Below are 16,044 nucleotides of genomic sequence, written 5' to 3'. Positions count from 1 at the left end.
CTGACATGATTTAAAAAAAAAATGTATTGCTAACAGACATCCAATCACTTTGCTTCCAGTCAGTACATCAAATCACAGGACTGTTTTCGTCAACCTGGTAAATTAAAAATGGGTCCTCAATTTGTTAAATACAACCAAATAATTTTCTTTTGAAGAAAAACAACACAAGAGGGACTCATCCACTGCCCTTTCTTTGAACTGACAAAACAAAAAACTCAATCAGCCCTCTCTTGTTCCAAATAGCGCTCTCAAAGTTGGTTCCTGGAGAGAGGACTAAAGAAAACATCTGCAAAGTCCGTAGACAGGCAAGAGTGGGAGTGTGGGAATGTTAAAGTATACATGTCAGGGTCTCTTGGCCCAGTCTACTAGAGATGTTCTCCAACTCTCTTCCACAGCGTTCATCATTCCTCCGATTCCCACACTTCCTACAGGAGTCAGTCAAGAGTCACTGTCCGAGCCGTTGCTGCTGTCCCGACTGATCTCGATCTGCAGAGAGGGCAAGTTGTCCAGCCGGCTTTTCTTCATCTTGTTGGACTGCTGCTCCTTCTGCTTGATCATTGCTCCCCACATCTTCTGCAGTTGAGTGTCATCCTCTTCATTGTCATCAACTCCGTCAGATTCTTCGTCATCTCCTCGCCTTGTTCCTCTTGAGGAAGACGCTCGGGAAGAAGCCTTGTCATCGTCTCTATCGTCCCTATGAGACGGGCCGAGGCGGCTCCACAGGCCTCCTGGAAACAACAATTACTATTAGTATTAGAAAAAAAAAAAAAAAAAAGTGTGAAGAGAACCAAAAGAGCATCGACTCCCAACTATACCTGTTTTCTTGTCTTTCGGGGACTCCGAGTAGAGACTACGGCTCTCGTGTTTTGCCACTCCAAGTCGGCTGCGCACGTCTGTCAAAGGCTCTCTCCGAGACACTGCCTTTCTAGAGATGACGGGAGAGACAGAGCGACGTCTCTCCGGAGAGTGTGGTCTTTTGCCTAATCTCTGTCTCACGTCTGTGGAGAGAAAATGTGTCCTTTTATTGCTCAAAATGGTCAAACTCATTAAGCACTGCTGTGGATTTCAATTCATCTGCTCTTTTTGTTGCAAGATATGAATACAGAGTAGATTAGGATAAAAAAACAAAAAAACAAATTTAAGACCTTTTTTAACAAATAAAATTAATATTGTATCCATACAGAACAAACCCATAGAATCTGAAGTAAAATATTCTACGACAAATTTATTTTAATTAAAACACACTGGGACACATATTCGAATGCAAAACGATAACTGCAAGCACTTAACAATAATCAATACATCTCTTTATTCAATACATGCATATGTACTGAAATTGTTTTATTTAACAGCATATCAATACATAAGAATTATACTGCTTTTAAAGAAAGTTTGTGACGAAATCAGTAAAATCTATTTAGAACGTATTAAATAATGTTTTTAGACTTTCCGTCGGACCAAAGAGAAATATGGAAGCCCGTTTCCGCCACTGAGTAAAAAAGGTTATTGCGACTTTCTCTCACAATTGCCTTTTTTTTTTTTCACAGAATTGTGAGACAAACTCACAATTCTGAATTTTTTTCTCAGAATTGCGCGATATAAACTCACAATTGCGAGGTATAAAGTCAAAATTATGATTTATAAAGTCACAATTGTGGGCTTCCATAGAGAAGCCACAAGACTTGATGCTGAATTAAATGCCAGACAATCTGTGTAACCAAAATACCAATAATATCAAGGAAAAAATATTTTATGCATAATGTAGACTTTAAATTATAATCAAGCCCGAAATACATTTGGACTCTTATTTTGAAATGTATATGCTTGACTACTTCCAGCAGCTCATTCAAAGAGATAGAAATAAATTGTAGATGGTTTGTAAGTATGAATATTTTATGACAATATAAACCTGGAATAGTCATAATTCATAAACAGTAAATCATAAGCAATCTATTGGCATAAATGCACATAATTCATTGATTGTGAACTGTTCTTATTGTCGAATGTGCAACAGTGCCACATTTTGAGTGAACATGCAGAGCTCACATTTATTTAATTCAATCATAGCCTTCCAAACTTTAATCATCACATTAGGTCATATCTCATTTCCAAAACATTTGTTATACCATTTAAGATATTTAATACTTTTTAAATGACCTTAAACTTGATCAAACTGAATTTAAGACTTTTTAATAATCTTCCAGGAAACTTCAATCTGGGGCCCAGGGGCACTTGATAGCAAGGTATTTAAATAAAAAAAAAAAAAAAAAAAAAAATTATATTAAGAATCTAACTTCAATGCACATTAGAACGCTAAACATTAAAATCACAATTTTTATGTTCCGTCAATAACTAACCCGTCTTGCCGCTTGTAGTCACTGGGGGGCGTGATCTCTGCTGAGAGAGTCCCTGCCTCTTCTCCTCCAGTAACTGCCTCACATCTGTCACTTTTTCTGATGTAGACTTGGACGAGCCTCCACCTCCACCTCCTTCACCACCACCACCACCACCACCACCAATGCGACTCTTAACACTGCTGCTTGTTTCAGTCCGTATGGAGTTTCTATGGCAGTGAAAGGGACAAAAATGCACAATTACCATCAAGAAACTTGATCATCACGAATTTTTTTCAGAATGAGGGTCAAGAGATGAAATGCAAATCCGTGTGGACTGAAGACTCACCGAAGACTGCGAAGGTTGGTTTCTACCTCATCAGCATACATAGTCATCTTCATACTCTTTTTGGGAGAGGGCGTTGAGATCATTTTCAGTTCCAGATCGTAGTCCATCTCATCCGAATCTGAAGATGCAGGCGACGGGCCTCCTAAACGACTACGCAGGCCTCCTTCTCCTAGCCGTGGCCCCCGTTCCCTGTCTCCCCGATCTTTGTACTCCACCACTCTATCATCAGCATCCATGTCTTCCTCTCCATCCTCCTCTTCTTCTTCCTCCTCCTCTTCTATAGGCTCTTCTGGCAGATTCACCAGGTCAGCTAAGAAAGTGAAAGAGATTAATTGACAAACCAAAAAAAAACAAAAAAAAAAACACTCAAGACAAAGATGTCAGTTTGTTATTTAAGGGAGTTTTACCAGAGTGTCGATGAGTGTAAGGTGGGGTGTGTCCCATACTGTCTCCAATCAGAGACTTTTTGGTCTTCAGAACGTCACGCTGGATTCTGCGTGTGTGATACCTCCGTTTCCTATAGAAATGTACAATTCCAGATGAATATACAGTAACCCTCCAAAATAAAGTTCAAAAATTGCTCAAAGTTATACTACCCCTCAAAAGTTAGGGGTTGCGCAGATTTAAGATTTTTGAAAAAAGTCTCTTATGATCACAATACTATGGATAACCGTTTCCGCCACTGAATAAAAAAGGCAATTGCGACTTTTTCATCTCACAATTCTGACTCTCTCGTAACTGCAAGTTCACACCTCGCAATTCTTACTTTTTTCTCGGAATTCAGAGATATAAACTCACAATTGCGAGTAATAAAGTCAGAAATGTGAGATAAAAAGGTCGCAATTACCTTTTTAAAAATAAATTTATTCAGTGGCGAAAACGGGTTTCCATACCAAGGCTTTGATAAAAAAAAATTCAGTAAAAACAATAATACTGTAAAATATTACAATTTAAAATTTCTTACTTTAATACATTTTAAATAATAGAAATCATTCTAATATGCTGATTTGGTGATCAAGAAACATTTCTCATTTTTATCAATGTTGACAACAGTTGTGCTGCTTAATATTTTTACGGAATATTTTTCTAAGACATTTTTCAGGACTCTTTTGGCTTGTTTCCACTGAGCGGTACGGTTCGGTACAGTACGGTACGCAATTATATCCATTTCCACTGTCAGAAGTTGTGAATGGTACCAAAGTAGCAAACCATACAGTACCCTTCCGTTGGGGTACCTAGCACAGCAAAGGTTACCAAAAGGGTGGAGCTAAACTCACTGCAGTACGTTGATTGGTTGACTAGAATCGTCACTTGTGTGTGATACAAGGGGATAAAGCTTCTCCTTCACTCGGTCCGCTCTGCGGTCCAAGAGTGTTCGGCATTTACATCAGTGCACGCAAACACACACAAAAAAAAAATATATACCAGCGTATTTTATATTTTCACACAGACAAGCCGTTTCTCAATATGCGTTCTTGTGGACTTGTGAAACGTCATTGCCCAAAAACCCACATAATTTTCAAAATATTACTGTTATTGTGTCATGAAATGTAGTTTTAAGAGTTTTTTCATGCGAGAATGTAGTTGTTTAATACTCAAATCTGCGGTTTATTTATAAAGATAGCGCCTATTTGAAAATTTGCTATGCCGATTTTGGAGCTCCAGGCGATCACCGGGTGCTCAGTGCTCATGTACCTGCCTAGAGCAGCCTTACGCTTGGCTAGTCCTTCCGACATTTGCGCTGGCTCTGATGTCTCTGCAGTGATTAAACATGAGATACAATTCGTTGCGTGTATATTTAACAGGCGTTCGTGGTCTCATGAATCTATTATTTGTTCCTGGTCATATCGTTTTGACTGAGCACAAAGTTTAGTTATATTTATTTTGAACTTTACCGTAGTACAGCGCTAACTTTGTAGCATACGTTTGACTGAGTTGTTCTTTTGTCTTTACTTCCTCTTATATAAGCCTCTTATACTTTGTACTTATACTTTTATAATGGCTATTATTGTTCATTAAAACTGGCATAAAAGAGGCAGAGTTGTGCTTATCGTCATGCTTTATTGTCGATTGCTACTTTCCGGCATACACCACTCCTATCAAGGCTACTGTTGGCAGTGGAAACGCAAGCTAGATCAGAGTGTTCGGTCCCAAACCGTACTGCTTGGTGGAAACAAGCCATTTGATGAATAGAATGCATTTATTTGAAATTATAAATGTCTTTACTGTCACTTTTGTTCTATTTACTGTCATTGCTAAATAAAGTGTAAAAAAAAAAAAAAAAAACCCCCGACACAACCATGGCCACATGGTACTTCGTATCTAATGAATTCAAGTTTTTCTTACCAAGAGTTACTTAAAATGCCTTTCATGCCACCATAGTTTGGATTCCCATATTTCATGTAGTACCGACTTCTCCTGGCTGCACCCAACTCCTTTTTGTCATCTGATAAAAAGTAACAACCAAGACTGTTACATTTGTTTCACTGTATCAATGTAATCATTGAGGAGTAATGAAGAGCTCCTGACACAACTGCTTCTATTTGTAGGCCACATACTGAAGTATGTTTCTCACCATGAGTGGCAAAGCGCAAGAACAGCTTGTTGTCTTTAAAGGGCTTGACTGTGGGTCGCAGATCATTCTGGAGAAGAGACTCTCGTTCTGCTTGGGAAAGCAGGCTTGTCTGGGATCAAAGGATGAAATATAAGGTACATCAAAATAAATAAATAAAATACACAATATATTACAATAACCATTAATGTTAACGGTTTACCTCAGCGGTTTCCTGTGGTTTCTTTTCAGTCTCTTCCTCAATGTCACTAGCTTTACCCTCACTGCCATCACTGCTCCTGCTCTTATCTGCTTTCACCACCACATCATCATCATCTACCTCGCCTTCCTCCTCCTCCACTTCCTCCTCCTCATCATCATCATCATCATCATCAGAGCCACGGTTTCGCCGAGCTGATCAGCAACAACGTGACAGTTTTGTTTCACAAAATTTGGTGGAACAGAGTGTCTATTTCAAGGTTACACAGTGAAATAACAGGACTTGTATAATGAGAAGACAAACCTTTCTGCGGCTGGTCTGAAAGTTCAGATGGTTTTGAGCTGTCTGTGTTTGTGACCTCTTTTTTGTCTGGCATCCGACTCAAGTTAATAAGAGCTCTGGTTGAAGTAATGTCGTCTAGCCACACCACGTTGCCTGGGAACAGTGCGATTTGACTATGAGCACCACAATCCAGCTTTAAACAGAACTTTTCCGGTTTCCAATTCAGATTTGTATGCATTCAATGTTTAATTATGACAGTGTGGTAATATTAGGGAGGCTGTACTTACAGGAAGTGTCATCTATCCACTCAATGTGGGCAGGCGGATACTCTTTAAAGTAGCCAAAAATATCCTGAGTGCTCATGTCATCAACTCCACCCATGTGTAGGGCTTCCAGACGCACCTTTGGGATCGCTAAAGAGAGAGCGGGAGAGATGTTTAAGGGCTAATTCACTAAAAATTAACACTGGGTCATCGTTTACTCAACCGAACATCATTCCAAACCTATATGGATAATATTCATAATAATAATAAATTTATTGTCTTTGGTTTGTGCAGTTGCTTTTAACAATGAAATAAATGTAATAGACATTTTCGATGCATTTTTCACAACACATCTGAGTGTCAACACTTTTCACAAATGCTCATAAATGAGAAAACGTCTTCTCAAGATTTCAAGAGAAACATCATAGGTTAACTATTATTTTGGACAATGCAAAAACTAAAATGGGTTGGAAGTCATGATTAAACTGAAGGAACAACAGATTTTTTCTTCTGTGTTGTGATGTACATCTGAGTATAACGGATTATCGAAAATGAAAAATGTAGGCTGGACATGGTTGTTCATCGGATTTTAAGATGCAAGGGTTTCCTCTAAAGTGGAGGCAGATGAACGTGACAAGTGCAGGTTTATGGGACTAAATGATCACAGACAAGTCTGATGTATTCGTTGGAAAAACCCAGTCATGACATTTTGATTGAACATTACAAGGTCAAAGCACTTTTTTTATAAATGAAAACACGGATGAATTGTTCACAAATTTATAATATGCATTTAGAAAACAGACGGGGTGAATTTTAATTTCATGCTGACTTGAAATGAGCTATAGCCGTGTAAGAATTCTTACCTTTCTTCATCGTATCCCGATCTAGAACAACATTTCTCTGAGCTAGATTTTCTTCAGCGCGAAAATGAAATCTTCTTGCTCGCTTCTCCTTTTTCTCAATGGCCTCCTGAACATGCACAGATGTTGTGAACAACAGGTACATTAGTAGACTGGCTGATATAGTCACACAACCAGCTGACACTTACCTTAGACGTGACATCGATTCCAGTGATAAAGGTACCAGCCTTATTTTCATAACGTCTGCTGGTGTCCTGTGGAAACAGTTTTAATCATGTGAGCAGCAAATAAAACAGAGGCTTTTCACTAGTTAGTCTGAAATTCAAGGTGATCTCCTTTTCTCCACAATACAGCTTTAAACTGTCATACTAGACCAGAAAATTTCAGTTATTAACCAATAAGTATAGGAATAACAGTGCGCCAAATGAAAAGTCTGTTAGTATCTGGAAACTTGGGCCAGAGATTTACATCACTTTCCCAAGATCCTACGAAACAGACCATTCCTACACATCATGCAAATGTATTATAACCCACCACAAATCCATTACCATAACCTGTTCAAAAGCAGGAATAGAGCTGCGATGAACCCTAGCTCTGAACTCAACACCGCATCGGCTTCGCCAACGCGCGGCTTACTGTACTACGCGAGGCCGTGGTTTGAAAGAGGCCTACGGACTAACTCACCGGCAACAGCTCCTTTAAACTTCGGCGAACAGGGATGGACTCCAGCTGCAGCTCTCCCTCCTCCACCTCCATGGGCTCCGCTTCCCGGGCATCTCGATCCGAGTCCGATTCCGAGTCTGACTCGGACCGGTCGGACGCGCTTTCGGACTTCACAGACACCCGCAGGCTGCGCACCGCCGCCATGATCACTTACTAAAATGAGCTCGCGGCTAGCGGCTAGCGGCTAACGACTAACTCTCAGTGAAGAGAACGGAGCCTCGCGCTAGCTGTGCTAACACTGCTCTCGAGCCTCGCGACACACACACTCACACACACCGCCCAGGAGACGGTCGCTGCTAGATTGTGACCCGCCCTCTTTGACTAGGATGTAATGTATTTATATTTGATGCACAGAGAAAGAATCCTAATACTATTAAAGAGTAGAATCGGTGTAATTATCTTTAAATGTTAATTAAAATAATTTATCACCTAAACTAAAAACTACAATTAAGTTTACAAGACATTTTTCTGGTAGCCTTACTTCTATATTAAAAGCACAATCAGAAAAACCTTAAAGACTCACAAATAGCTCTTGGGAATGATTTCAGGGGCCAAGAGAATCCAGTATAACCGATTACATGTATTTCACATCAAAATAATTTTTTTGGAAATAAAAATACACATTTTTAGGATGGCTTATTTGATTTTACGTTTGTTTTTCTCATCTTGAGAAGTTTCCTTGAAGTTTGCGTTTGGCTATATGATTTTAATAAAGCCTTTATTATAAAAACCATAAATTGTCTGGGTTTAAACAATATGCAGTTTGAAAAAAATATGTTCGTATGTTAGTTTGCATCAGTTGTTTGCAGAGTACACTGCCGTTCAAAAGTTTGGATCAGTAAGTTTTTTAATGTTTTTTTTTTTTTAATGGAGTCTCTTATGCTCATCAAGGCTGTATTTATTTGATAAAAAAAACAAACAAACAAAAAACAGTAGGCTAATACTGAGAAATATTATTGCAACTGTATTGCAATATTAAACCGTTTCCAACATTGGCTATAAATCAGAATATTAGTATGATTTCTGAAGGATCATGTGACACTGAAGACTGGCATATATTAAGATACTAGTATATGGAGTATATTAGATATTTAGTATATTTAACCGAATTAGTTTTTTTCCTTTTTGATCAAATAGATACAGCCTTGATAAGCATAAGAAACTTTAAAAATCTTACTGACCCCAAACTTTTGAATGGCAGTGTGTATTTATTTACCCACCTACCTATTTACTTTAATGAAAATCGTGCAGGAAGTATTAATATGTATAACTGTGGTTTAAGCATCCAAATAATTTTTGGGGCCACTGTATGTCTGTACATACTGCGTACGGTTTATCAGATTTTAAGGCCCTGCCTTACATACTGTTGCAAAAGTGGCCCAGTAAATTATACAATCAGGGTTTTAGTAGCTACGGCCTGGCTCACAAATGGAACAAAGGCTTCAAAATACAATATTTTATTTAACAAAATCAACATTGCCATACAGAAACCTTTACACAGCAGTACAATCATAGAGAAATAAATTAACACAGCTCTTTCTGTTAAGCAATTTATACTATAAGGAAACAAAAAATTAATTTTTTACCAAAAGACCAGAATGGAGAAGTCCCTCTAAAAGTGTCACATTTTCACACATTTCAGCTGTTTGTGACAATAAAGGTTTATTCTTCTGTGTTTCAATCCATGAATATACACAACAAATATATACACATATGAGCGATTGGAGGTTTTCTAATATTCATAGGCATCAGTTACGGAAGTACTCATTAAAAAAAAAAAAAAAAAAAACTTTTTAATACTTCAAGTTTTATTCTAATAATATATATTATAAATAACTCTTCAGGGAACACAGTAGAGGCTGAAACCATTTCCAAACTATGCCTGATTTTAGGGCAGATTTTCAGGGATTGCACAAGCGTGAGAGTTACAGAGGAAAGCAATGTTGTGCTAGACTATTGTATTATTTTTGACCACTCTAGTGCATTTTAGATTTGTTATGAAATTAATTTGTGCAATGATATCCTTCTGTAGCTAAAGCTCATTTATGTGAGTCTCAAAATACTGTGGAATGTTTCAGGTGCTGGGAATTTTGTTAATTAAAATAAAATGTGTTGTTTTCTACTATTAAGTGAGGATAGATACTATTATTGACCTGCTAATCCAAGTTTGCATTTTATTAACTCACAAGATATTGGATTAATTATATTATTTATTTTTACAGTGAAAGACTTCAAAATGTGCAAAATCAATTAATGTGCCAAATCAGTACCAGTTAACTACCCACAGAAACTAGAGGAGATGCTAACTGTATGTGCTTGTTCCTGTGATGTTCAGATTGAGAGCACAGGATGAGTGATGGGTCCCTTCTCGGTCCCGACAGTGTTTGATCTTCAGTGCTGATCCATTGATTTTCTGATTAAATGGAGAGTTCAAGGTGTTAGTGAATACCAAATAAGAAAAATCTTTTTGACAAGAACATAACTTAATAAGAATCTACGATTATGAGTGATTTTTATGGCCCATTACTGAGAGATTGTGCTACAAATAATCATTATCCATCACTGTGATGGACGCTTGTAAATTTCAGTCACGCTCTATTTTATTCCATCAGTAAAATATTGAAATGCTTGGCATTTTTACTGTGACTTTATATCACAAGACCTTCTGTGGCAACAGCTCTTTTAGTCTTAGCAAGAGCTGTGAGTTGTGGATTTTTGGCTTTTTATTTTGCTCTCGCAATGTGAAAAAGACACTGATATGGTTATATGATTTAATAAATAATATTCTATTATATAATTGAAATCCAATAGAATTTGTCCCCTCTAATCTCAACTCGTATAGTAGGCCTTCTCTTAATGGATAAAATATGATATATTTGAAGAAATAATTACCATCAATGGCTGTTAAATGTGTCCAAAAATATAGAATGACTCATAAATATGTCTTTAGACATGAAATGAAAAGCTTTATAATTTAAAGTCTATATGAATAAAAGTCTAAAGTCTATATAATTTAGGAAGGAGGTCCCTTACAATGGGGATCATCAAATATGGGGGTATGTGGCATCAAAAAAAAAATAATTTCAGTATATGCAGCCTCTTGCTTACTTCTCCCACAAGACTATGTGCCATTTATGAATTTCATGGGTAACTTACAATGGTTCTGGTCATCTTTGACATTCCCTTTGCTAATGTCCCTGTGAAATCAGAGTTTAAAGTTATACACACACACTTAACCAAATGACTAAACAACCAACGAAACACTACAGAGAATGACAGAGAATGAAAGAGCAAGTCATAAAAGGACAAAGTCTTACAGCAGCAGACTGGCTCAATCTGTCAAAGCGGAACTTCAGATTGGATCTGGGTGAGGTTTTATTCCTAAAATCTTTAAACAGAGAGATATTCAATAACACGTAACTCATTAAGCTGTTCATTTTGAATTCAAATATTGAAGCATCTCAAATACCTGTCGGACTGCGGCACATAATCACTGGCGTCCCTGCGCCCTGTCCCTCTGTGCTCAGAGAGCCAAAGACGGGCGAGAGACTGGGAGAAATCTGGAGGCTGCTCTGAAGACATGAGAGAACAGACTTAACATGCACACTTCTTATAGCAACATTAATGAACGTGAAGACACTTTTACGTACAGGCTCTTTCTCCTCCAGAGTCTCCGGGTCTCCTGCAGCACTGCTGAAGCTGCTGGTGCTGGAGGAGGATCGAGAGATATCTGGTCTTCCACTGACTTCCTTCAGCTTGAGAGATGGCCTGCAAAAACAGAGAGAGAAAAAAGAAACTATTATTAGCTACTGATAGTACACATTTATTAAGTACCAGTGGTGAAACTAAAAATTTACCTCTCATTGCTAAGGATCTCTGGAGAGCTAGGATTGGACGACGTCTCTGATCTCACTTCCTGTGAGAGATGACCACTGTCTAGACTTCTTTGATCAATTAGGACACTAAAATGACAGACAAACAAAAGAAAAATAGATTTATCGATTTGTACAGCTTTTTAAAGCAGGGGTTTTCAAAAGGGGGTCAAGAGACTCCCAAGTCAAAGACTTTTTAATGATATTAAAATATGTTAATGGCATTTTTGTTTACATTCAAATTCATCAAAAGCTATAATACATATAACACTATTTCATAAGCTGTCGCAAGAATAAGTAAATCATATACTTTATTTAATAAATAATGTATGTACTATATAACACACACAGACACACACATATACATTATATATATATATATATACACACACACACACATACATAAACGTATTTAATTTATATTTACAATATTCATAAGATATTTTAATGTCTTAATAATTTAATATTTTAATCATTTGCTTTAGCATAAGTCATTTTGGAATCAACCAGTCAATCAATCAATCTCATCTTTGTAATAACATAATATTTTTCTTACTCAGTATGTAATTTGTATACATGAAAACATTAGCATCATAAAATGTGAAAACCCTGTGGCACCCCAGCTGACCAAATATATGTTTTAAGAATGTTTTGCTTCCCATTACATTCATGGGAATCCCATCCCATTAAGTTATGAAAACATTATTTCTGAATGTTCTCTGATCGTTTAAAACCAGATTTTTAAATGTTTAAAAAAAAAAAAAAAAAAAATTAAAATTAAACAAACATTATGGGAACATCCCATTGTATCATTTAATCAAACATTACAGGAACATTTTCCGGTACTTTTGAATGTTTTCTGACTGTTCTAAAACAATTAAAAAATTTAAAAAACATGAATGATGAATGTCCAACTAAAACGTTTCAGATACAAAACATTCTATGAATGTTAATATTTGTGTTAACCTTTTGAGAACATTTTTAAAGACAAGATTACGCTGAACTAACTTCTATTAACGTCACTGGAAAAACGTTTGTTCATGACTTTGCCAGAAGGTTAGTAAAAATTCTGAGAACGGTCCCTGTTAGCTGGGACATAAACAACACTGACTAGAAATTTTGATCTATGCAATTCTGAAAGCTATCATATTTCAGAATGGAATATATCTACTGATTACAGATCTGTAAGTGTGTATTTGTCTGACCTGCGTGTGTGGCGCTCTGGCTGGCCGTCCATACTGGTGTGCAGCCGTGGGAACAGGCCTGAGCGTCTCTTCACCGGGCTCTTCAGAGGAGACTTGGCGCTCGACGTCACAGGAGACTAAAAATATACGAAAAGTTTTTTTTTTTTTTTAAAGTCATGTGCAGGTTTAATTACACAAATCAAGTTATATTAAAATAATTAAAGTGAACTACAAAGCTGTGGCTGTTACCACACTAACTTGGCCATTTAGATCTAGTTTATTTGTGTATCTGTGTTGTGAACATAATAAGATGCTCACAGAGTTCTTGGCAGCCTCAGTGTTGCTGTGTGTCAGACCGACCCCGCTCAGGCTGGTAGGCACGCCTCCTCCTGCCGGAGAGCAGCGGCCGTGTTTCTGCGAGCCCACCATCGCCTCCATAGAGTGACTGCGCACGCGCATCGCCCGCTGAGAGAGACAAAAAGACATTAAAAGGATAGTTCACCCTTTTTGACCAGCTGCATGTGAATAAGACGGCTGATCTTTTTGACGTTATACCTTAATAGACTCCAGTATTCCTCCATGTCCTCCGTTCTCCATCCTCTCTTCCTCTGCGCTGAGAGGATGACCCAGCATTGCCTGTGTGCGCTTGTGTAGCTCATTGTGAAGGTTATCTAGAAGTTCTGTTCGTGTTCTCTCCTATTTTACAAACACAAAACATTATCACATGTTCTTTTGAGACTGATCTTACCGTTTTTAAATTTGAAGTCCCAGAGACCAGTACTGATGCACAGTACTGTACCATTCAAAAAACATTTGGGGTCAGTAAGAATAGAAAGAAATGAATACTCTTTTTTTTTTATTTTTTTTTTAGCAAGGATGCATTTAATTGATCAAATGTGAAAGTTATGTAAAAGATTTATTTTTCATAAAAATGCTGTTTTTTAAACTTTGTATTCATCAAATAATCCTGAAAATGTATCAGTGTTTCCGCAAATATATTAACATAATAATAATAATGTTTCTTGAGCACCAAATCAGCATATTTGAATGATTTCTGAAGGATCATGTGACTCTGAAGATTGGAGTAATGATGCTGAAAATTCTGCTTTGCCATCACAGGAATAAATTACACTTTAAAATATATTAAACTAGAAAACTACATTAAATTTTGATATTATTTCACAATATTTACTTTATTTTTGTTTAAATAATTTTGATGTCATTAAGGTGTCATTTGTTAACATCAGTTAATGTATTAATTACCATGAACGAACAATGAGCACTACATTTATTACATTCTTTATTAATCTTTGTTAATGTTAGTTAATAAAAATACAGTCGTTCATTGTTTATTCATGTAAGTGCACAGTGCATTAACTAATGTTAACAAACAAAACTTGTGATTTTAATAATGCATTAGTAAATTCTGAAATTAACATTAACTAAAGATTACTAAATGCTGTAGAAGTATTGTTTATTCTTCATGTTAACTAATGTAGTTAGCTAATGTTAACTAATGAACCTTATTGTGAAGTGTTACAGAGACTTCTTACAGACCCTAAACTTTTGAAAGGTAGTGCACAGTGTACAAAATAAATGAATCACTTATTTCCCCTTCTAATTCTTGTAATATGTGAAAATGCATTGTATTTGTTCATGTTTTATATTTAAGGTCTCTATGACCCCAAATAAGTAACTTAACACTTTTAATGAAGGACGTTTGAAGAGAGTTATGTTTGGTTTATAATCTAATCTAGATTCTAATCTAATAATTAGGAAAAGCCAAGAAGTATCAAGCTATTTAAGTTTTTTTTTCTTTGAGCTATTAAAATGGCCTTGGAGTCTCTGAGACCCCCAATACAACATATGGATTAACCATTCAGAGATTGTGGCAAAGTAGAATCTTATCAGCCTTTAGCTGTTCATATGTACATCAGGACTTTATTGCGGTAATAAATGACGCTCTATTGTTTCCTCACCTCAAGTTTGGCAAATCGGCTTGACCTGTAGCATGCCAGCTCTGCATTGATCAGCTTGGTCAGCAGAAACTCTCTGAATTCTGGACCCTAAGAGAGAGTACAATGACACGGCAAATATAACAAAGATGCAAGAACAGCCTTAAAAGACAATGACGTGACAAAATCTTGCCTGTAACAAGCAAATGTGACCTTCAGAAAAACAATAATGTGACAGCAAACTGGCTGCCCTGCAAAATATCATTTTCTTTATCAGTTTTTGCTTTGCTTTCCCGTAAAAATATCGCAATATTCGTAAAACAAGATCAATTTACTTCATAAAATATTCAGAGAATATACCCGTTTTCCTTTCTTGTTTTAAACATACCCTCAACTAAAATCTGTTTGTTAGATATAATGTAAAAAATAACTTAAAAATGTCTTTGTATCTTATGCAAATTTTCTGTTGGATGTTGAGATATTCTAAATGGAAAACAAGACAAAAATACTAATATAAAATAATGCAGTGTTGAAGCTGTGGTGCACTTATTTACCTTTTTGAAGATGGGTGGACTGGGAAGCGGCGGGCCGAACTGTGGCACATCTTCACGTGCTGTGACAGACACCTGCACCACATAATTACAATTCAGCATACAGTTAGAATTACCACAAATACTTTCCATAATCTGCAAACACCACATTATTTTTCGCTCAAACATTTTACAAAAGAAATGACCTTGTATGTGGTGTCATCTGTTCCAGGGTTTTCCACTTGAACTAGAATAAAGGCATGGAGGAAATTGGAAGCGATCATGTCAGGCACAAAAGGCGTGGGCTCCTCTTGAAAAACTGCAGCCACAATATCATTCCCAATGTGACGCTTCCTTTGGACCTATTTGTAGGAAAATACCAATAACAACTGTCAGCATACCAATTGTGCCAATGCTGGAATTGTGTAGATTTTGATCAAAGTGAGTACCTGCTGCATGTCTCCCTCAGTATAGGGTAGTTTGGTGGAGATGTGAAACATGAGTTCCTGTGCTCTGAACCCAGTGTAGACCGACTGAGACCCTGTCTGACCGTGAGACACATCCAAACCACCTCGAAACCTGAATATAAGACACGAAGTGAAAATTGAAAATGAACTAAAAATATTTACTGATGAAACAGCATGACTTGAATTTAAGGACTGTGCATGGAGGAGTCAAATTCTGCCCTTTTATCTTAGAGTTGGAAACGTCTTGGAAAAAAATGTGTTTTTCCAAAATATTTGTATGTATGAAAATTGTATAATATCCAAGGTACACATTTCTAGTAATTGTGCACTTAATTCTCATATTGTATTTTCAGAAGGTTTTGGAATATGTGTCTTCTCCCCAAATTTGTCACTACCGAAACACAGTAATAATAATTTAATTGGAAGGGTTATATTGACCTATTAAGATTTTGCTT

General features: G+C 36.8%; 2 protein-coding genes across 19 annotated transcripts in view; both read right to left on the bottom strand.

The window, feature by feature from the left end:
• Window positions 1-6: 6 nt before the first annotated feature.
• Window positions 7-7,899, bottom strand: ncbp3 (nuclear cap binding subunit 3). The gene is made up of 13 exons (XM_058759302.1): window positions 7,543-7,899; window positions 7,047-7,112; window positions 6,862-6,967; window positions 6,023-6,148; window positions 5,757-5,888; window positions 5,457-5,647; window positions 5,258-5,366; window positions 5,029-5,128; window positions 3,090-3,199; window positions 2,683-2,992; window positions 2,358-2,563; window positions 816-998; window positions 7-728 (listed from the first exon to the last, which is right to left on the bottom strand). The coding sequence occupies exons 1-13, from the start codon at window positions 7,723-7,725 to the stop codon at window positions 439-441; spliced, it is 2,112 nt and encodes a 703-aa protein (XP_058615285.1). The 5' UTR covers window positions 7,726-7,899; the 3' UTR covers window positions 7-438.
• Window positions 7,900-9,022: 1,123 nt separating this feature from the next.
• The window catches only part of rap1gap2b (RAP1 GTPase activating protein 2b), a 70,520-nt gene continuing 63,498 nt past the window's right edge, over window positions 9,023-16,044 (bottom strand). For all 18 annotated transcript variants that reach the window (XM_058757358.1, XM_058757360.1, XM_058757359.1 and 15 more), the window contains 13 exons: window positions 15,572-15,701; window positions 15,329-15,484; window positions 15,147-15,218; window positions 14,617-14,703; window positions 13,193-13,333; window positions 12,956-13,102; window positions 12,659-12,774; window positions 11,439-11,543; window positions 11,232-11,349; window positions 11,051-11,153; window positions 10,899-10,969; window positions 10,738-10,778; window positions 9,023-9,994 (listed from right to left, as the gene is read on the bottom strand). In XM_058757358.1, the coding sequence (XP_058613341.1) occupies window positions 10,770-10,778; window positions 10,899-10,969; window positions 11,051-11,153; window positions 11,232-11,349; window positions 11,439-11,543; window positions 12,659-12,774; window positions 12,956-13,102; window positions 13,193-13,333; window positions 14,617-14,703; window positions 15,147-15,218; window positions 15,329-15,484; window positions 15,572-15,701 (1,255 nt within the window). In that variant the 3' untranslated portion in view covers window positions 9,023-9,994; window positions 10,738-10,769. The remainder of the gene's footprint in view (window positions 9,995-10,737; window positions 10,779-10,898; window positions 10,970-11,050; window positions 11,154-11,231; window positions 11,350-11,438; window positions 11,544-12,658; window positions 12,775-12,955; window positions 13,103-13,192; window positions 13,334-14,616; window positions 14,704-15,146; window positions 15,219-15,328; window positions 15,485-15,571; window positions 15,702-16,044) is intronic.

Source organism: Onychostoma macrolepis, chromosome 21 (genome assembly GCF_012432095.1).
Source record: "Onychostoma macrolepis isolate SWU-2019 chromosome 21, ASM1243209v1, whole genome shotgun sequence".
NCBI lineage: Eukaryota > Metazoa > Chordata > Actinopteri > Cypriniformes > Cyprinidae > Onychostoma > Onychostoma macrolepis.
This window is presented reverse-complemented; position numbering and strand designations above follow the sequence as displayed.